At 36.7% G+C, this 23655-nt stretch overlaps 1 protein-coding gene across 1 annotated transcript in view; it reads right to left on the reverse strand.

The window, feature by feature from the left end:
* LOC138114193 (BEN domain-containing protein 5) overlaps positions 1-23655 on the reverse strand; it is an 888499-nt gene that overhangs the window by 858557 nt on the left and 6287 nt on the right. The window contains exon 2 of the mRNA XM_069023367.1: positions 15432-15554. Within this exon, the coding sequence (XP_068879468.1) occupies positions 15432-15554 (123 nt within the window). The remainder of the gene's footprint in view (positions 1-15431; positions 15555-23655) is intronic.

Genomic DNA, 23655 nt, shown 5'->3' on the forward strand with positions numbered 1-23655 from the left:
TATTATTGTTTCTCATGGACATGAAGTGACCTTGATCAATTATACAGATCTAATGTTGCTTTTGACTCTTCAAAGGCACACTCTTCATACACACACTTAGCAGTATTATTTCTATTCAAAATTAGGCTGAATTTCTAAAGAGGGGTGCCAATTTCTGTAAGAATCTAAAGAAATAGCAAAACTTTTCAGTTAAAAATAACAACTGCTTTTGTTACATATTATGTTTTACTTCTATATTACTAGTATACCCCAAGAATACAAGAAGCTGCTGATATAATAAGATCTTTAAAACATAATGCAAATTAACTATGAGATAAAGGGGTTAATTAAACTTACTTCTTTAAATGTATCCATGGTTAATTTCAACTTTCAGTTTGAGTCTATATGTAGGTGCTTTACAACACATTCATTCCCTATGACATACACAAACCTTTTTCTTATTAAATGCATTGGAAAGTTCTCATACATTATGAAACAGTGGGCAAGGAGTTACAAAACAATTATCACTTTAAGAAGCAAGAAATTATTTGTGGTTCCTAATTTTAATAATATTCTAGTACTTTAACCTCAATAACATGTATTTCTTTAGTTTATTTACTTGGCAGTAAAAAAACAGATATTTAACGTGTTAGTAAAAAAATTTTTACATGTTACTATCAAGAGTGAAAAACTTTTAAATAACAAAATTAACAAATGTCACTAGCTTTAGACAAATAGACCTGCTTTTTCAAAAGCCAGTCTTCCAAACCAGGAACTTTTATAAACTCTGTGTATTCATTTTCATACTTTTACCATACTGACAGGAAAACATTATCTCTGTGACTGAAAGATGACTTTCTGTCACACTGCTGATGTGAAAGGCAGTCAGAAACAGAAGGACCTTTGGCTTTAGAACATCCCAGACTCACAAGAAACATGGCAGTCCCACTGTCCCCTCTAAGGATGGAAATAGTTTATACTTTGGGAATTTTAATTAGAATTTAAAAGATTTCCAATTCTGAACAGGTGAACAGCTTCTTATAGCTACTAGGATAGCAGGAGTGTTGTAAATATCAATTTATAAACTCTTTAACAAATCAGAATATAAATAGAGGATAGCAGGAAACCTGAAGGACTAGAAGCTATATTTTCATTTTTTTTAAACTAACTTTTTGTAGTCAGCAAAGTGATTTTGTTAAGGTCATATAAAACTTCACCTGCAAAAATAACTTCTATACACGCTGAGGGATTTGGCCTCAGTGCACAGAACCAGGGATTCCAGAGTCACATGGATATTCAAGCCTCTTTTTTCCCCTTTCTCTCATTATTTTTGCATTTGCTGCTGCATTTTGCTGTTCCTCAAGGCCTCGAACCCACCCTGGAATGGAACCCACACCAGCCCTCACCCTGAGCACACTGAATTACAAGAGTGTGGTCCAAGGTGGCACCACCTGTGTGTGTCACACCACAGGGCAGTGACACTGCCCATGGCTCCCACATTGAACTGAGCCTCCACATTCCTCTGCAAGGCACTTGACACCAAACCACATCAGGACATTCTTCCACTATCATCCAGCAAAGAATAATATTAAACATGGAGGAAAGATTGGCTATCAATTTTTAGGGGGCTCTGTTACTGCAAGACAAGATAATTTTGTAGGACTAGACAGGTTAATTAAGAATACTACTAATAAAGAAGTTTATTTTATTTGGTTAGATTTTCTTGGTGGTGAAGTCTTTCTGCAGGATTTGAAATAATTCACAAACATTATCTTTCCAATATAACATCCACAGTAAAATGACATGGGATTTCATATTAATCAGCCAATGCTGAATTTTCTCCATATTTTCTAGTTCATACACTGTGGAATTTCATTTTGTTAAAATATATTAGCTTATATTTGCTCTCACTATGGATTCATGTAGATAAAAAAGACCAAATCACAATTATCAAATTATAATAATACAACTTTCTGATTTCAGCATTCTTCCTTTCTTAGAAGAACCAACAATTTAACATATGTCTTCTAGTTATTATTATCAGTTAGCAAAGCTTGTTACAGTACTGTCAAAGAACACAATATTGCTTTTCTCCTCATCTAGGTTAAATCAGCCAAAACTGAATAGGTTGCAAAAGATAATGCTTGTTCTCCCTCCTCTTTCTTTACTCAGCTGGTTCATTCTTCATTAGTCTGAGTCAGAGGAGATAATCTAACACAGTTTTTCCAACAGTATTTAAGTTTCCCTGTACTGCTGAAATAATATCAGTTATTGTTACATTCTATCTGAAATAGTATCTATTATTCCTAATATCTGTTGAAGCATGGCAGACTATAAAATAGCATCCCTACAAAGGGAAAAGTCCGTCTTATCCACCGTGATTCAGGATGACACATGCTTTGTTCAGTTTTAAAGAGTAATCAAAGGTGTGGGCTTAAATCCAATTAGTGTGCTTCAAAGAAGATAATGTCAAAATGCTTCAAATGGTGATTCTACTGTGTAACACTGGAGCTCTGAACTTCTGGGAGCCTCAGATTTCTGGAACTATAAAATGAAAACAAAAGTACCTTGTAAAGCACACAGTGATCTCCTGCAGTAAAAGACTATAAGCATAAGTTATTATTAACTAGGATAACATTCTAAATAGAAAATACAATCAGAGGTCTTGGAAGTCATGTATTCACATCCTAAGAAGTATGTAGATGTCATTGTGACACTGTAGACAAGTGGGACAGACACTTTTAATTTAACTTCTCGTAATCACTGATAATGTTCTTTTCCTGCCATCTAATCAGTTCTGTCTCCTCTGGCATTCACTCTCACTGACCTCCAGCCCATCAAGTGACAGAACATTTGCCCACTTGCCCCATGACCATTCATGGAAAGTTTCACAAGCTTATGGTCTGACCCAAAACCAACAGAAATTGTAGTTATGCAGAGATTTTTCCACTGATTTCTGCCCTGGACCAGGCACTGAGGATTTGGCATCTGTCAACATAGATCCCTCGTGCTAGAGAAAATATTTATAGTGCACAGCTGAAGTCAGAGTTTTGGGTAAGAAATATTTCCTCTCCAAATGAGCATGCAGACTGAATAAGGACAAATGATCACCCAACATCATGACAACAGTTCTGGATCCCAGTTCCTTTGAATATTAATATATATACATGTAAATTTAAAAAAAAAAAAAACTTAAAAAGAAAAAAACAGGAAGCATTTGGAAAGGCAGATTTAAGAAAATCTTTCAAGGAAGGGATACGTGAAAATGGGAAACCTTGACTAAAATAAAACTGACACAATGTTTACTGATGAAAATGAAATGCAAATATGAAGAGAGGAAATAAATGGCTCACTAAATCCAAAAGGACAAAGAAGAGCACACAGACAGGAATAACGGAAAAGAAAACAAATGCTAATGGCAGACTGATAACATGGAGTCCTAGAGGTGATAACAACAAGGTTTAATTTGATATAGCACTTAATGTACAGGCTCAAAAGTGAGGCTCAACATTCTCTCAACATCCAAAAGAAGATTCTTCAGCAATAACATTTACACAAATGCAGAGAGGTAAGAGAAACACCAGGCAGGATAGTATAATGATAATCAGGTAAGAGGATGACAAGTGTTTGGGATGACTGAGAATGGTCCTGAAAGTACCAAAACAGAAGGCCCACAGAAAATACATGCAGTAATAACCAAAAGTCAAGTTGCTATCAGCTTTTATTTTTCAGAAAAAAAAAGCATAAATTAATTCTAAGATTGCTGCTCCATTCCTCAACTTTACTTTTAGGAAGGAGCACATCTACAATCCATCACCCCAGCAAGCTCAGGCACACAGCTCTGGTATTCTGACAGCAATGGATCTGCAACAGCACAAAACTCCAGAGTGAACTCACCCTCTAAGTATTTATCCAGTCTCAAAACATTTTGGGCTGTGCTAACACTGCTAAACAATCCAATCTGACTGTGCCTACACAAGTGGCCATCAGCCCAGTGCAGGTACATGGGCACTTTTATGTTGCACTGAAGGTATTTCATTATACAACTTAACAGTAATATGAAATATATATGTAAAGTCTTATATAATTGGAGCCTAATATAATAAAAACTGCAAGTAAGAAGACCAAAAAAGGAGCACAAGTGTCAAAAAAATTCTTAGTCAATCATTCAAAAAACTCACTGTGAACATAATTTCTTAAGCTGACCACCAAAATGCTAAAAGGCAAAAGAAAAAACCCTACATGTATTATTCCTTAGCTCTCTATATTTTATATTGCATTCATGAAAAAAGGCTTAAAAGTTTTTCACATCAGAAATATGACATTCATTTACAATCTTAAAAAAGGCTACTAAAAATGAATTATTCATAACGTAGTACAGTAGCAACAATAAACATTCAAACCCAATTTTTTTTAAAAAACAGAATAAATTATTCTTCTTATGAAAAAGCTACAGTTTCAGACGAGAGAAATAGAGATGTGATTCTACCAGAAACTGTTAGAATATAATAATAACCCTTAATACATTATGGTAATTTACCTTCACATTATGTTATAGTAGTAGATACTGGAATTCCAGTAGCTGTCTAAAGAACACACAGTGATAATTTATGGTTTGTTCCCAGTTTGTTTTCAGAAATACAAACACTAAATCAAAATTAGCATGCTAAAGGCTGAACCTAGAAGGCAATTAGGTTACTGAATAGCATCAATAAATGCAAAATGAAGCTCTGCATGTATCCAAAATAATGTGTTTCCCACCTAATAACTTGTATCCAAATTCCTGTTAGGCTGAGCAAAATATTCTAAAATATTTTCACCTGAAATCAGATAGTATCCATCCAAGAATAAGAATACTTTTTGTTTATGTAGAAACACCTCTTCTGAAGTATGTTTTCCAACCAGTATTCTTTCAAAAGTACAGACCACTGTTTATTTCACAGTGTTTTGTCTCTTCTTGCATTAGAGTGGCAGCTCAAACAAGCAAAGATCTTAATTTGGCTTGTTAACTTTGGAACAGCAGGCAGCTGAGAATTTTTAAGTGATTTAAAGAACAACAAGAACAGAATCTATCTGAAGTGTATTCTAATTTCAGGGCAAAAAAAAAAGGAAAGTATTAATCTTGTGAGTGTTCTCTCTGGAGATTGACTAGTCCTAGAAAAGGGTCAGCATGAAGAGGCTGCTCGCTTCTGCATCTGCCCAGGTTTTGAACACCTCTATGGATGGAGACTCCATTGCCCCTCTGGGCAGCCTGTGTCAGTGTCTTCTGCCCCCTGAAAGAAAAAAAATCAAACATGACCACACAAAGGATAGGATTCATGAGGAAAGGATGAGGGAGCTGGGCCTGTTCACCCCTGGGAAGAGATGAAAGAGAAGGGCCCTCATCCATATCTGTCAGTGTCTTCAGGGAGGGGTCAGAGGAGGTCCCCAGGCTCTGCTCCGTGGGGCCCAGCAATGGGACAAGAGGAATGGGCAGAAACTGATGCACAGGAAATTCCACCTGGACATGAGGAAGAATTTTCCTGTGCAGTGACTGAGCACTGGAACAGGATACCCATACAGGGTGTGGAGTCCCCCTCACTGGAAATATTCCAGAACTGTCTGGACACAAGCCAGAGCCGTGTGCTTGCGCAGGAAGGTGGGACAGGGCGACCCACTGTGCTCCCTTCCAACCACCCTGTGACTCTGTGAAAGGTATTCCTGTGTCTGGAGCTGAGAAGGAAGCACAAGGAACGCTGTTCTCCCAGCTGGTGCTGCCTGAGCCCTGTCCTGAGTGAACAGCAGCACCACATGTTGTGGTCACACAGGGACAGAGAAGCAGCAGCTCAGCACCGCTGTGCCCACTGCCCCACACGGCGGGGGCTCACGTGAACATTTCAAATGGGTTTTGTCCACTTTAGTCCCTCTCCTTCTGTTCCCCCATTATTTATAGCATCTCTATTTGATCTAATATCGTACAAGATATGAAATTTCCTACATTTCATTCTGAATTTGGCTCACATGGATCTGATGCAAAGCACTCTTAATGCTTCTCAGCCATTTTGCACTCATTTCACAGAGGTGAAACTCACTACAAAAGGCACTAGGCAATCAAGAACCAGGCCTTTTGTGCTGCTGTCTTCTGCAAAACAGGGATAATATTACAGGTTACTGAACTAACAGAACAAAATACCACTATATAGTCAAGCAGAATATTTCAATGTTCTCCCAGATGAAAATAAAGCCTTTCCAATATCTCCTAGCTCCCAAATATTTACTGTTCTGATGCCACTTTCTCTTTTATTCTGAGCACAGCCATTCCTTGTGATAGTCTATATAGCACCATCTGCATAAGCAGAGTAAAGAACACTTCAATTTCTTCTAGCCATGAAGGGCTCTGATTTCAAAAGACAGAGGTTAAGCATATAAACAGGACAGTGAAGGCAGAGTACTACTTTCAGGAAATAGCAAGGAGAAGCATTCCTGGCAGAATAAACAATGCCAAAATTTTTCCACTGGCACTGCTCTACACTGTATTTTCCCTGGGTTTGAGAGCCCAGCAAGATGAAAATCGGGAAGGGTGGTTGGCAGCTCTTTTAAAGGCTCAAAATCAGATAAAAATCTAAAGTACAGTTAAGGTCTGCACTGTGCCCATCAGAAGAGATTGACCTGGACCTACCAATCACTCAAAACTAACAGGATTCTCTATTTTAAGAAGCAATTATTCAAAGCAATTATTTCCTTAGTCAGTAACTGAGGCAGGGGTCACCTGTTATTATATAGAGTAACCACAGATTTATTCAAATCCAGGGACTGTATACGAGAAGAATTTTGCATCTCCTCATTAGTGACTTCCAATGGTGTTAAAAATCTTTAGGTACAGAAAAAACTCATCTAGATTTTTTTCCTTCATACTTTCAACAGTCCCAGGCTTCTATTGTGTCACTGTATATACATACCTCTATACATTCCTGAGTGATTAACTGATGTCACATTCATGTTCATATTAACATGTGCAGTTTGAAATAAACACAGCTGCATTTATGTCAATGATTTTATATTCAAATATATCTGATTATGCTGAAATAAACACAGCTGCATTTATTTCAGTGATTGTACATTCAGATAAGGATATTTGTTCAGTGTAATGTAATGTTCCTTCACACTGGCAGGGACATTGCTATTCTTTCTTGTATTTCCCTCTATCATTTTTCCAGATGGAAAATTTTGAACAGAGCCAGAAAAATGGAAACTGGAAAATTTATCTCAGAACCTGATATGTAGGAAAATCCTTCTGCTTATTCTCAAAAATTACTTAGCCATCGTTATATAAAGTATCTTTGTTGTTGAGGGTCTTTTTTAATTCCTTCTCTGCCAAAGAAGAACCTTACAAAAATCCCATGTAAACTTTTAAATCTGATGACAATGTAGGTACCAGGAATGTGCAAAATCTTAAGAATGGATCTGGATCAGGTCTGTTTCTGGACAACACCATCTTCAACCACTGTCCTCCTAAGAAAATACTTTGAATGAAAACAAGAACTGTAAGATTTTCCTTCCTATTATTTGATCATAGTTTTGCATGATGTTAATTTTGGCTTGCAACTATAATCTCTAATCTGCTTTTAGAAAATAACAGAATATTATTATATGCACTAACAGTGATTAACCATTAAATCAGATGTATCTATGAGGTGAGATCAAGGTCCAGCTCAGTAACTGCCAGAAATGGATCCCTAGAGAAGAGCATAAGAAAAAACCAATCATTTGAAGACACCTTCCCAGTGTAATTCCCTAATTTACAATGTACAGTTTATGAACCTTCTGAGTCAGAAATCGTGTCAGTGCTTAGTAGCTCTCAACTGATTTTTCTTTCCTGGGCTTATCATTTGTTTTTTTTTATTGAAAGCATGACACATGTCAAGCTTTAGCATCCACAATGTCCTGCTGGAAGAAGTTCCATGGCTTAATTAAACAACCTGTAGGGAACCATTCTCCTTTGTTTTCTTTCAACATATTAACTGCTAGCTTCATTCCATGGCCCTTAGTTTTTGTACAAAGAGAGCAGACAGGGAAACACTGAGATTTTAACTAGAAATCATGATTTTACAGACCTTTAATGTATTATTCCTCAGTTGCCTCTTTTCCAGACTAGGGATCCATACTGTATTTGGTTGTTTCTTATACTAAAGCTGTTGAAAATCTGCTCTGATCTTACAATATCTGATCACAGACATTTCTGCTTTCATTTCCAGTTGCTTATTCTGGTCCCTTTTGGGTCAATCAAACAGCAAATCAACACGTGTTCTTTAATACCAGCTGAGGAGGTGCAAACACGTGGTAAGAGGGAGGAAAGGACTGGTCCTGAAGAAGGTAGCATGAGAATCAGATGGTAAACTGACTGTGAAAGTCATCATCGGCACAACAACTGCAATTAACATCCTAATTCTTTACTCTTGCTGTAATACTAATACTTCCTGCATTTTCATTAGTTCCATAGGTCATTAATATCTATTTTCCACAAGTTATGCTATCTGACTAATGCCATATGTGTTGGCTGATATCACATTGACACCGAGCATTCCCCATTTGTAAAAATGTCTTCCATACTATTTCTGTTTAGATATTTAAAAGGTTAATATTTAGTTCCATTTGCAATGCTGACCTAGCAAGAAAGAAATTAATTTGGCATTACAGCAGTAACATCAATTTCCCATGTAACTTTAGTAATGCATTTACTGGAAAGAGATTAATATCAATTCCATAAATCATTCACATGCTTTTTCCGGAGTTTGAGACATCTGAGTAATGTCATATATGTTAACTGATAGCACCCTGTGCATGCTACATCCATTAATCTATGCCTAGTGTCATCATTAAAGAACACAAAAAAATTAAAATCAATCTTTTGCTCTTACTTTTTTTCTGACTTTTAACTTGCAATAGTCCAAAGGTATTGATACTCTGGTAGAGTAACACTGCTCTGAACTGGGAACAGACATGTTCAGAAATGGGAAACATTTGCTAAATTATCCCCACTGGCAGCAATAACCACTTCATATCTTTCTGTGAAATGTGGCATAAATTACTGTCAAAAAATACGGAAATAACTAAAATGTTTCATTAATCAGACACACCTTGAAGCCCCAAAAGCAGGCTGAAAACAGACATCATTACTGAAATAACACAGTGACTTTCATTCCTTTGTTTCTACTTTACAGATGAGCATCCTTGTAGAAGTGAAAGCCAAAACAGTTCCACGTGACTTAGGGATTCTAGCCATACATGAGAGATTATAATACAGGAACTTTGGAATAACAACTATTTTTTGCTCCAAAACACAGTTTAGCCTTCTACTAAAAGTGTTTGCACTGGAAGAAAGTACCCTTACACAGCTTTTGCACTTTCTATTTCTACTGATGTGCCATTATGACATTTGCCTGCATTGCTTTATTCCTGTTCTAGGATATCATTGCAGTGCTACTGAAACTAAGGGGAAGAAGGGTTTTTCTGTTCATTTAAACATAAACACACAGAGGGTCAGACTGTTTAATAATTTTGGAAGTACATTACAATTCTATATTAGATGGCAAAAATACAGCTATTTCCTAGGTTGGATTTCAATTTTTCTTTTAACATAATGCTAACAGTATCATCATCTGTGTTGTCTTAGTTTTCATTTTTAAAATTTTTACAAACAAAAATGTCCATTTCAGAAAATGTTTTGCAAATCAAATTTTACAATATTTCACTAATCACAACTAAGATTAATCACCCCTAATTTTAGCTGTCTAAAGTTACGTGTCAAGTCTTAACAACTGGGACACAAGCACCCCCAAAGGGCAATCCATCCTATATTATCTGTGCTTTTGTTCAGAAGATATCTTTCATGGTAAAGCTCAATGGCCTATTTCACGCCTGTAAGTGGTTACAATGAGATCAGCGGAATTACAATCACTTACTGCAATTTTGAGTGTTGTGCAAAGTGTTTTATAAGTACATTATCCTATTTTTGAAATATAGAAAGATATTTAAAACCTTAACAAAAATGATACGAGGGTACTTCTCAGTCATATGAGATCTCTTAATACATTGTAAGTTTTAACTTTTTCCAACTGATTAATATCATTTGCAATCCATCAGCACAGAATTTTTTATCAGGTTTCTAATGCAAAATATTTTACAAACCTGCTGTAGGAAAAGACAAACTAATGTTTGTGAATCATTTTCATTGCAAGGTGGTGGTACAGCAGTTAACATAATTTGAGGCTTACAGTAATTGAGATTGAATCTAAAATTTTACAAAACTTTAATTACAACCTTTTGAACATAAACCACAATACAGAAATTACCCAATCATAACATTTTTTCATAAAAAAATAAGAATTCATCCAAAGGATAGAAGATTTAATGACTCTTGGCGGAGTTCCACTTTTTGGTTGAAATGAGAATAAAAGCAGACAGCAGCTTCATTTCTAATTTCAAGAAACACAGTATTTTTTAACAGTTAAACAGCATTATATTTGACTAACAAGCCAAAATATATATTTTCAAAGCCTTATTAAAAGCCCCTGTATTAAACAGTGTGAATGCTGCGATTTACAAACCTCTGTGAGCCAACACTGCTCCTTCAATTCTCAAAAGTAATTATAAAACAAGCAATTTGAGCCACAAGCAGCAGAAACTGTCGAGCTTGGGGTTTTTAACCATCCTCACAACATATCACAGTCTGCAGCCTGGCTCCAGCTCCCTGCCATATTCCCTGTGACATCCCAACAGGCCAGGCAGGAGGACTGGGGTGCACCCAGAGCCACCAACCCACACACCCCTGGGGACTGGCAACCCCAGTGACACCAGGCAAAAGGAACATTTGAACTTCCCTGGCATTTTTCTGCAGCAAAGCCACACCTGGAAATGCAGCCCAAGCTTTTCATCTGCCAGTTCTCTTCATGAGGAGCCCAGGGAGGCAAAAGCTGGGGAACAGCCAGAGCCCACCTCGGAATCCCTCTGTGATGGAGCCAGGAAGGCAACTTGTGGCTACACCCAGCAAATAGACTTTGCACATTGAGAAAAAAAGTGGGGTTTTTTTAAGGGTTGAGACATTTGGTTTGTTTTCTTTGTTCACTTTGCAAAATACAGGTAAAAAAGCTTCTCATGTATCATGCTAAATTAACTAAAAATCTGTGACCTCATTCAGAAGCAAAGCAACTGCAGATATGTAAGCTCCCAGAAAAACAGCTGGAGGTATCATCTCCAAAAACATCTCACACAGTTAAAATGACTAAGCAAATAAAACAGGTCTTAGCCACAGCACAGAATAGGCTCCTGACTTAATGGATGGCATCAGAAATCACATGCACTAAGGAAACACAAGACAGTAGGAGCAGCTGGCTAAACTAAACTTTGAAGTCCTTTAGAAAAAATGTCTGAAATACCAACTCATCTTGAGTACAAAATGCCAGATTCCCTGAAGAACATTTTCATGTTCATGAAAATCTGGGCCTTCCTCAATCAGGAAGGACTTCTTTGCACAGCCAAAGTGAATACATCCTTTTACCCAGAGCACTATATTCTGCAAAATTCCCACTTTGCCAGAACAGTAAGTAGGATGAGAGGTGACAATTTTGTGCATTGCTGCTAAACTGAAACTGTGTTAATAATTTAATGCATTAATGAACATTAGGAAAGAGAATTACAACTGACCAAATGTCTACATTTCACATGTGGCATTTATTTCCTTTAAATTTGTTCTGTGCATAGGTAACTGTGCTTCCATTTTTCCCTGAAACTAACTCATGTTTCTTGTGAAAACTGACATTATCCAAAAAATATGTTGTGGTAAGCAAGAAATCTGAATTTTCATTGGTTTCTTTTATGCTAATGATAAATAAATTTTAAAAGTTTCTTTTGGCTATATATATTCTTAAATATTAATAAAGATAACAAGGATGATTCCGGGTGGAACACTAGCTTGAACTATGGGAAACACAAATTCCTGACATACTTACAAGCTGATAATTCTCTCTTCTTTACTCCTCTATCTGTTATTAACATGATAAAGGGCTCAGGCACCATTCTTCATTTTCAGTAATTGCATTTATTTTACAGCAATGATTTTTTCTCTAGTAATAGATTCATTAGGGTAATTAAAGTGCAAGTCACCGGCTGGTTTAGGAGGTCTCCTTCTGAAAAGGACCTGGACAGTATAAGGGTTCACAAGTTTTATAGAAGTCAACAGTACCATGCTATTGTGAAAAAGATTGGACTGTCACATAGCAGAAGTAAATAGATTGCAAGGCATGGCATGTAATAAACTCTACATAGGATTGGCACCAGCTTATCTGAGTATCACGCTCACCTTGGACCACTGCCAATCAAGAAAGGCACAAAACAGCTGGAGACAGGCCAGAGGAAATAAAGAATGAGAGAAAATTTGGAAAATGTGAGCACTAAGGAACCACTGAAAAAAATAGCAGTTATTTAACCTGAGGAGGGAAAGGCCACGGAAAGATATGATAGCAGCTTTCCATTAAGGCAAAGAAGAAAGTAATAATCTGCTTTCTGTGCCTCTAGGACTGGACAAGAATTAATGCCTTTTTGGTAAGAACATTTCTACATAGAAAGAAAATGTTTCTTATATTGAGCAAATTGCAGTGTTAGAATGGATTGCTGCTTTCTCATTGAAACTCACTGAAAGTCTGAAAAAGATAAACATCTGTCAGGAATGACAAAAATAGTGTCTTTTGCCTCTCAACAACAGAATGGACTAAAAAGAAATCCCCATGCCCATTTCAATTCTATTTTTTATGATTTTTTGAAAGCACAGCACTTCAAAACAGCAAGCTGGACATTGGTTTTCAGACTACATAAAAACACACCTCTGTCTCAAACAAATTCATACTTTTCAATGCTATTTAATACAATAATGATAGCAATTACAAAAACAAAACCACATTAAATAGCATTTCTTCTGCATGTATTAATATTTTTCCCGATTTCTACAAGTTTAATACCGTTTCTCTGTTCTGAAATGCATTCACTTCCATTTCTACAATATAAAAGATAGTCATTGAAAACAGATCTAGTAGGAAACCTTCAGTTCTATCAACCAGATCTTTCAAGAAAATAGAGAATGCAGCCAAAGAAAAAAAAGCCACTTATGGAATTACATTTAACACAACTTCTATTTTAGAATCATACAACGCCTTGGGTTGGAAGGGATCATAAATACCATTTTCTTCCAACCCCTTGCCTGGGGCAGAGACACTTTCCACTAGATCAGGTTGCTCAGAGCCCCATCCAACCTAGCCTTGAACACTTCCAGGGATGGGACAGCCACAGCCTCTCTGGGTAACCTGTGCCTCACCAGCTTCATTGTAAACAATGTCTTCCTCATATCCTACCTCAACCTACCCTCTCTCAGTTTAAACCCATTTCTCCTTGCCCTGTCCCCACAGACCTTGGGAAAAAGTTTTTCTCCACCTTTTTCACAGGCCCCCTTTACATACTGAGAGGCCACAGCAAAGTCTCCTCAGAGCCTTCTCTTCTCCAGGCTGAACAAGCCCAGTAGTCCCAGCCTGTCTCCACAGCAGAGGTGCTCCAGCCTCTGGAGCATCTTCGTGGCCTCCTCTGGACCCCTCCAGCAGATCCATGTGCTTCTTGCAGTGGGGACCCCAGAGCTGGGGGCAGTACTGCAGGTGGGGTCAGTTTTATCATCTGTTCTTTGAAAAAGGCAATTTCAATAGGATTTTAACATTTTAAGATGGTACACAAAGAGCATCAATACAATTTTATAAATGTCATATCCTACTGTTTAGACAACAGGGTGGGATAGATTTCAACATTAATAACAATTCTGTAAGTTATCCAGTATCAGTTAATTTGCTTTGACCAGTAAAGGCACTCTAAGCAATTACTTGTCTGACATAGAACAAAAGATAAAGTGAATTTACATATGAAGTGTACACAATATTACTCTCATTCTTGCTAATACATTGTCGTCATGAGAAAGTAAATGAAGGTATTAATTTCATTCATATTTGTGTTTTGGAAGTGTCTGAATATGAAAGCAACATCACAGTCTCATCATGCTACAATGTAAATAAACACAGTATTTCAAATAGCACCTGCTTCTATCACATTCTATTACTACCAAAGTATGTAAAGTATGAACATTACCTTTGAACTGAATAAATGTTTTAATCTAAAAATATAATTAATTCCATTGTTCAAAAACTGGAATTAAACCATCATGCCATGACTCACAATACTTCACAAATAATTTGATGACTGCTACTGATCTTTTTCATTGCAGAGAAGCTTAGCACAATAAATTTCCCAGCTTGGCCATGATTCATTTCGTAAGCCATTTTCTGATCCAAAAATGCAAAAAACCCACATAACTATTATGAAATAGCACCCAAAGTATTTTTAAAAATACATAACTGTTGTCTGAACCTTCAGAGACACACCCTAAAAAAAGGTACTCTTTATTATTCACTGCATCGTTTGCACTTTTTACATAATGTAGTCACAGGATTTAAATAACTCACTTTAATATTTATCCAGGAATTGGCAGCCAGTATTCTACCCTGAGGGACGTAACTCTTCATAAAAAGCTCATTTTACAAGACACTGGAGCAGTTTTGGCATTACCAGCACCTCTCACATAAACCATGCTGAAAACTATAGTTTATCCTGCCAAATGCCTTTTCTACATATGGTGTTTAACAGTGCTCTGTAGGTCTGAAAGCCAGTAATAATAGATTTAAGCTAAAAATCTGGTAGCACACGTGTATGTAACACAAAAATTTAAATAATGCTGCATTTTCATGGATATATTTACCTACATACCCCACATGCATATAAACAATTAAAATTACTCTTTAATGTAATATGCAAACTATAACTCTTGTAAAAAATACTTTCTCTTTCAATTTCCAGTAGCTTCTTAAAGTTTAATTCTCCTATTGACATCAGAGGCAGAGCTTCCATTAACCTCAGTAGTACAGGATCAGGCCACAAGAAACCCAAAGTCATACATTTAAAGACAGCACACACACATTTTAAAAATTCTCCAATTATGCAAGGATGTGCTTGGCACTTTACTGCGTTAACTTCACCAGTAAACGTCTAAATTAAATTTTTAAATAGCATATTTTAAATACTACGGCTTGGATTAGTGGTCTACAACTACTGTAAATAATGACAGAATAAAATCCAGTTAAGTATCCACATGTGGTTAAAGATGGACCTGATGAAATGCTAATTGTAAGCAATAGCAAACTTCACAACCCTTTTGACATTTGAACAGTCTGATTTGAAGTCCTACTGTGACTGAAGGGAAACAGCAAACTTTGTTAAGTAGTATTTAAGTCTTCTTTAGAATTAAGGCACTTTATAAAAAGATGACTGATAGAGTTAAAAGCGTTAATACATTGACAACTAGGTAACACAATGCTGAAAATACTCACCACTTTCAAAACAGGCATCAAATATAAGATGTCCTTTTTTAGGCTGTCCACAGTAACCAGCTGGGAGAACAATGTACTTGCTCACATTCCCTGCTATGATATCATCACTTCCAATGGCACTGCCTGTTCCAGTAAAAGTGAAAAAAAACCCATGAGCATAAAAAAAAAAAAATATATATATATATATATAAATATATATAAATATATATACCCAGCCTGGTTTTTTGCACATTTATGATCTGGACTATGCATTAGTCTGATATTCAGCTGGACCCACTTCCTTTGACAGGAGCTCTCTAGCTCTAGATCCTGCATGGATTCCCTGGAACTGAACTCCTCATCAGCTTCTTACTTTATCACAACCCTCAGAAGCATCTTCCTCACTATGGGCATTAATGGGATCTTTCTCCTCTATCCTCCTGCCTATTTTCATGCATCTTAAATGAACTTAGAACCTTTGAGACTGTTCAGTCCCACTCATATTTGAAATGTTAAAATTACTAGAAGGAAGAGACATACACCCATGGAGCCATGTGACTATCTGAGCCCTCCTTGTTAGAAAACAAAACTCAGAAAAAGAACTTGAATAAAGATTTTTTTTTTTAATGCAGCCTTTATTTCATGATAAAATATACAAGGACATTAATTTTCCACACAATGGTGTGATTTTTGTCAAAAACATCAGTAGTGAATACATTGAAAGCTTTATCCTTACAGTAAAACGATACTAACAAATTGCTGTCTGCAAAATATTTGTTTCCAAACAGGGATGGAAGAACACTAATTTTTGTTTCCATTTGAGACATGTACAAGAAAGAAAGTAAGTAATTGTATATTATATCATATTATATTATACATTTATATTATATTATACATTTATATTATAGTGAAAGAAGCACAGCACTTTCTTCACTACTTACAGCTTGGACAAGAAATATTTAGCAATAACTATCTTCTGTGTTACAGAAAATGAAGAAATGGTATGGCTTCAAGTGCAGAAGTCATGTGATGGGATAATGGGATGATAATATCTTATTTCACTCTCATAAATAGGGCTACTAAGGCTTCTAGAAATAGACTTTTGGTCTGTACTGATTTTTTTGACATTTAAATGGGTTACAGGGGATGATAAATGTGACATAAAGCTCAATTTGTTTTATTTTTATATTGAAAACTATTTCACACAAATGTTACAAGCAATTCATATTGTCCCTGAATGATGAAAACAGCTTATTAATTAAAAGTGACCTTTCCACACATAAAAGTATTCCACCTTTTGAGGCAAAACACCTTAGCAGAGGTAACAAATTATATCAGTGTATTAGTGACACCACAGTTAAAGGGTCTGTCAGGCTTTCTATTATATACCCATATTTTCACAGGTATATAATTCCCATATTAAAGAATAGGCATATCCAGGTAAACATTTGGCATATGAATCCCCAGTCTTCCCCAGAAAGAAATTTGAACCTTACTCTCTTTGGGGAATACTACAGCAGAACAAACAGAATTTAGACCTTTTCTTACTTTATCATAATCTAAAAATTTAGATATTGAATAATGCATGATAGTATTTTTTTAGCAAAATTATTATTTGTAACCTCTGGGTTATTTGTTTTAGACTGAATAATTACCCACAGACAGCAATCTGCGGCATTTAAATTGTTTTCTTTAAGTGTATAATTGCTACTTAGGATATTTTAGCTGGATGGTTTTTACCAGCATGCTGACACAATCTGCTTAAACCCTAGTAACACCAGAGGCAAACTGAGACCCCGATGGGGCATCTGTGCATCTCCATGGCTGTGATCCTGTCCCTTGATAAAATTCACCCCTCTGCACTGTGCAAGCTTTAGTGCAGAGCAGCAGCTAGAGGAAAATCACTTCCTCAGTTTCACCTGAGTGCCACTGATTAATATATACCTGTTGCAGTTAAGATTAGTCAAGTTGGTCATTTGCAATCCAACATTGTGGAATCAAAGATACAAAGAAAAATTAAGGGAAAACGTGAAAATTACCATGAGTGCCTGAGCTGCCAGGGACTAAAGTGAAAGAATGGGAGGCAGAGAGTCACCAGAGTAGAGCAGTTTGAAGACTGAACTCCTCCTGGTATACGTTTCCTTTTAAGTCTCAGCTAGAAGTAATAGGCCTCTTAGAAATTGTAAAAGACAACTGGGAAACATCACTAAAAGATGAAGAAACTAGAAAGGATTACATTCATAGCACTGCCACCATAAGACAGTGTAGGAAAAGCAGGCAGAAGAGAGAGTTACATCTCCCTGGTAAATTAGAAAATCTGCCAATGGAGTCTTTACACAATGCAGAAGGAAGCTGTCAAGTAACTGCATCCCAGCAAAAAGTTTCCATCTGCTCCTCCTGACCTAATGTAGCCCTCCAGGAATGAGAATAAAATCATCAAATATCCTGTAATTCATAGTCATTTAACAATATTACTCTCCTAGCATGTTCTTTATTCCACAGTACTTAGAATATTCAGAACGTACTGTTGCTATATTTTGAGTTATATTATCTTTAATCTCTAAACACACAAAACTGCTGTCTTTGAACTTCACGTTACGAAACAGCACAACAGCACCACGTCCCTTCTGGCATGTTCTCCTTGGGTGATAAAGAAAAGGCCACACCACTGCCCAAAAAGGAGCCTGCACTGCTGCAGTACTCAATTATAAAACATGGCTTCACGCCTGTCTGTTCAGCAGATGCAGAGAGTGGTGCTGGGAACACATTACCACTCTCAGATGGAGAGAACAGCTACCCTGGGGTCCAGTCCTCTGGCCAATAAAGAGATCCTGTCCTCACAACTGGGGAGCCCTAAGCAGATTTTCCTGGCTGGAGGCAAAGATGTATGATAGAACCTTGTGGGGAAGGGAAATAGCTCTTCAATCTGAAACTGAAAGGGAAAGAAGAGAATTAACTGAAGTACATCCTGCACATTCCACTTAAGGAGACCAGAGTCTCCTTTGAAAATAAAAGGTTAGATAAGACAAGCAAAGGCAAAACCTAGCAAAGAAATTGTCTCAGAATGTAGTTCTTATTTTGTCAATTATTTTTCTTATAGGTTGTAAGACACATAGGTATTTTATTCTAATTCTTCATAGCTTAAACTCCAGGAGGCTCCCACAAATCCCTAGGATTTACTTTTACTGCAGTATTAAACTTTAATGGTAATTTTCTATCAGGTATAAAATCTGTAGGTGCCTGAAATCTCTGTAAGTATATAAGGTTTTAAAATAAAACCTGGACAGAGTCTTCTGGTATCTGCATTCATCACTATTGTCATTGTGGATATATTTCACATCAAACTAGTGAAAATTAATAGAATCAGTTCCAGGAGACTGGGATTCATGGGAGGGAGAGTTTGGAAATTTCAAGAGCTTCTTTGCCCTTCTTAAATTCAAAGGGTAAAGCCAACATTTCTTTTTCATTTAGGAAAAGATTAAATCAGTGTTTGCTACAATAAACATCATGCAAATTTAAGTACATTTTCTTTAAAAACTGTGGTTTCTAGAGGAAGGCACCTCTTTAGAAAGTAATGGTGACTCTGAATTGGGCAAACAACGAGCCCAGCTTCCAGATGTGCCAGACCTGAGAACCCACAGAGCTAGCAGCCAGCAGCTACCCTCATGCTACATTAGGTAGGAGAGCATAGCTACATGAAAACAGACATGGAAAAATATAAAGGGAATTTGCCTGGAAAACCTGCATCATTCTTCTAATCACACTGCCTAACAACAACAGCCAATTAGAAAGGTGAGGTAACATGAAAACCTAAAATAACTACAAGGGAGCTTTGTAAAAGTCTTCCTTTAAATATTAAAAATGTCATCAAGATATCCCTATATTCTCTTATGATATCCTTATTTTAGAATAAAATTAAGATACATTTTGCTGCTGAAAACATCTATGGTGTAAAGATCTAATAGATTCCTGTCATCCAGGGGCCAAGAAAAGTTTCCAGGTATCCTAGCAAAAAAGCTCCATCAGCCTTGAGGAGTATTGTTAATAGAAACACATACAAAGAAGTGAATCTGAACTCTCAGTACAGTTTGCAAAAAAAAAAAGAATTCATTCAGATGACCAGCAGCAACTCCTGTTAGCTCCAAAACATGCCAAGTCTCCAGATGAACACTGCTCAGCTCACACTTTGGCTAAGTAGCATTTATGGAGGTTATGCCAATAACAGTGTCTGCTCCACAAACCTGAAAATAATGTTATCTTACCAAAATTCTTGTAAATGATTGCATTTAGTGGAAGTCTGTAGTCTGTATAGCTGATTATGTTCTCTTATTCTTTGACCATTTTCTTTTTTAAATAAAAGCTTTTATATCATTGTCCCTAGGCTTCAGAAACACTGATACTCAGGAAGAGAAGCTATTTCTGCTATGACTTCTGAATGCTCTGTAGCCATTCTAAAAATCCTACAGGAAGAAGCAGTCAGGAACTCAGAATTCCAGGTTCACTGACTTAAAAATGCTAAGAAAAAGAAGAAAACACAACTGTCATTTTGATCTTCACAGCCATGTATCCCGAAGCAAGGCTTGGGCATGACCCAGAGAATCTAAACATACTGCAGAGTGCTGTCAATCTGAAATGTACTTAAATCACAGGCACTGTGATCTGAAAAGAAAGGGAAAAAAATATGTTTAGACTACTAATCCCAGGGTTTGAGACAATACCTGGCATGGCAGCAGCCACATCTGCAGCCTCACATGGGGGTATTGTGCCCATTCTGTCACCATTACCTATTTTGAAGGTCCAGCAGAACAAGAAAAATGTTGGTTACCACAAGAAGGCATTGTCATACAGCTTGGTCTAGTTCTAAAAAATAGTAACATCATGTTGTCATTTAAAAACCAAATTTGAGATAAAGCAGCTTTACAGCAATTGTCTCTTCAATTACTTTCCTCCTACGGGTTGACCAACAGACTGCTTGTCAAGTCTGTCTCCAAACTGTGAGATGATATTCATATTCAAGAAAACAAGCAAAGTAAAGATGAACTGCAGTTTAGCAGAGACTATCAGGCAAATCCTGAGCTTTGCACAGGTTCTGAAGGTAGTCAGGAGAAGTAACTGCAATCTTACTGCCATGGACTTGAAAGAGCTTGTGGTTGGTTGTATAATAGGATATTTGTTTCCAATCTTCAACCTAAAAGCTTTACTTCAAGGCTACTCATTTATTATCTCAATGTGGGCTATTCCCAAGGATATATCCTTCTGTTAGAGACAAATAGCAATGGAACTTTTTGTATCACTTTAGTGAAATCCAAAGTGTCCAAGAAGATATGAAAAAATTTTTGTAATGAAAATTTTTAAAATAAATTAATGCTTTGAACTCAGTAAGCAAGAAAAAAACCCCATTACTCTTTTTACTGCACTTATAAGCTCTAACCTAAAATTCTACCACAAATGAAAAAACAAAAAACTGAAAAATACAGTTGTACCAAATATATTAACTGAAAATATGTTTATTTTAAAACACTGTAAGGATCAGCGAATGTAACGACAAATAATTTATTTTTTAACAAGAATTTGTTATCTTGATAATATCAAAGGTATCACATGATGCAACAGTTGCTATAGTAGCAATATTTAAGTAAAAAAAATACATCAAAGAAAGCATAAAACATAAACAGTAAAACAAAAATTTAGTACATAATATGCAACCCCAGCTAGCAGAGAAAAAAGAAAATAATAGCTATTGAGCTGAACTAGTCCTCAGAGTTGCATCTGCAAAAAAGTAACAGTATCAGCAAGTTCACCCTTTCTGGGAAATAAGGCACAGCTCAGAGAATTAGGTCTGCATGTGAATGGGAGGAGATGCTGAAACACCAGTCAAACAGTGCACAAGAATTCAAGTTCTGGGTCAAAAAAAAAAAATTGTGGGTGTGTTCCTACCATTCCAGGGGAAATTCTGTGTCTAGGGATTGTGAGGCAAGAAAAGAACTGAAGAGTTAAAGCCAATCCCTTGTGTACTACAGAACTTCAAGGAGTGAAACTCTTCTGTAGCATCCCATTTCTTCCTGAAATTTGTATTCAACTGAATTCCCAAAGACAAGGAGAGCATGTGACCTGCAAAAATACCAAGTCAAGCAGGCAGGCAATTGCAGGGTTTGGAACGGAAGTGGAGGAAATTTCAGGTAAGGGCAAAACCTGATATTACTCAAAAAAATGGAAAAAGATGGTGGTGGTTGAAGTTACTGCCTAGTATTTGCTGGTACCATCCTAAAATGCTCCAAATATTTCCCATTCTATTTAATACTGAAACCAATCAGCTTTTATATACCCGGGTTTGTGTTTTATGTGAGGGAGGATAGAGGAAGTGGAAGGAAAGGGAGAGATTCATAGACATTTGCTATGTATATATCCATATATAGTCCTGGATGATACTTACATACCCATGTTTCAACAGCTGTCCTGGGTATGAGGCACTGATTTAACAAAAGCACGTTATCTCACTTAAACTTGACAGCATAACTAGAAAAAGTCAAGCCAAAATAAATTTCTAAAGATAACTCACATTGAGGCAAGCTAAATGTAACTAAAGCATCTTATATGTAGCAACCAATGCAATGACCCTGACCCAAGATTATATAGCCTTCAGTGAGTAACAAAGTTTAATCTCTCCAAGTTAACAACTTTCTGTGTCACCTTTCTTTGGGACCAACTGATTCTCAGCTGGGAAACTGAAAAAGACTCAATAGGTAATAAATACTCCTGATAACACAGAGAAGTAGGTTGATTTCAGCTTTTGCAAAAGGCCAAGGCTTTATTTCTTGCCCTAGTTTTCAGACTCCTCAGCCCTGACTATCACATTCAAAATGTTTGTCCACAAGACATCTCCTAAAAATACCAAGTATGAATTACTATGAAAGTCTGTCAAGAATATCAGCAAGGTCAAGTATGGAACACATAAACAGCACTTTTTCTGTTTATGAAAATTTGCTTGCTTGTGCCAAATTCCTAGCACTTTTCATGTCTTACTATGTCTGCTGATTGAACAGGAACTTTCCAAATTTATATTTAAAGAGATGCCTATGCCATACTGTGGAAGCATGCACTTACCTGCTGAATCCCTGGAAGGCCAAAGGGAGACAGCATAGCTGTGCTGCTATGAGCTAGAAAGCTGTATCATGGACATTACTCCAGGGTTAGCACGGAGGGAATACAGCTGTGCTTTCTAATTTGGATAGGGCTTTTATCTCATTCTCAGCTATCCTTCAAAAGCAATCAGCCTGGTGAGCCTCAACACAGGTCAGCTGTGGCACTACAACAAACCCACTATTAACAGCTATTTTGATTTTTTGATACCTAAAGTGCGACTACTGTAAATGTCTTGCAGATGCACCTGTCCAAATTTTTAAAAAACTTTTTGATTATCACTAATTCAAGTCTTCAGGAGACTCCAGTTCAATTCCTGACTCAACCACTAACATCATTATGGTGGTAATGAATCTTTACCCATGGGAAACTGGGCCTTCCATGCGGACTCCAAGGTAGGCACAAAATCCTGTGGGGAAACACATCAGCAGCTTTGTGAAGCACCATCTCTCTCTTCAAGACCCTGTGAAGCACCATCTCTCTCTTCAAGACCCTGTATTTCCCAAGTGATTGGAAGAAAGGTGGTTGCTGCAGCTGCTTGGGCTTTCATCATGAGTGAGGTAACTGAAAACTGGGCAACCTCAGTGCACAGACAATTTCCATCCTGGTTATTACATACCATAATTCATGTATCCTTCTTTGGGTTAAACTGCTATTTTCCTTGGCTCTTGCTCCCTATTCACCTGTTGTTTAGGGATGTAGGGATGTCTTCTGTTAACTTAAACCAGCAGTAGTTTCAGCCACAGTTTCCTTACTTTTGAGTTACACTCTTCTTCATCACTGCATAATTACAATAATTTGGGGATTTTAGTACTGCTTCTGGAATAATTTGTTCCCCCAGGTTGCTGAAATCAATTACACTATTAATTACTGCCATAGTTATAATTACTCATTGAAACAACTCCTTCAACTTCTTCATTTAGAATAGCATTTCCCCCTACTTTCCAAAACAGTCCATTCCTAAAAGTAGTATTTCAAATCATTGAGAATTTTTTTGATCCAAGCATTGCCCACTCACATTCCCTTTATTTAAGAACATAATCTAGTATTTAATTTCAAACAATTAGATCATTGCAGTTTTATTTTATTCACAAAGTACTGTATA

Source organism: Aphelocoma coerulescens, chromosome 8 (genome assembly GCF_041296385.1).
Source record: "Aphelocoma coerulescens isolate FSJ_1873_10779 chromosome 8, UR_Acoe_1.0, whole genome shotgun sequence".
NCBI lineage: Eukaryota > Metazoa > Chordata > Aves > Passeriformes > Corvidae > Aphelocoma > Aphelocoma coerulescens.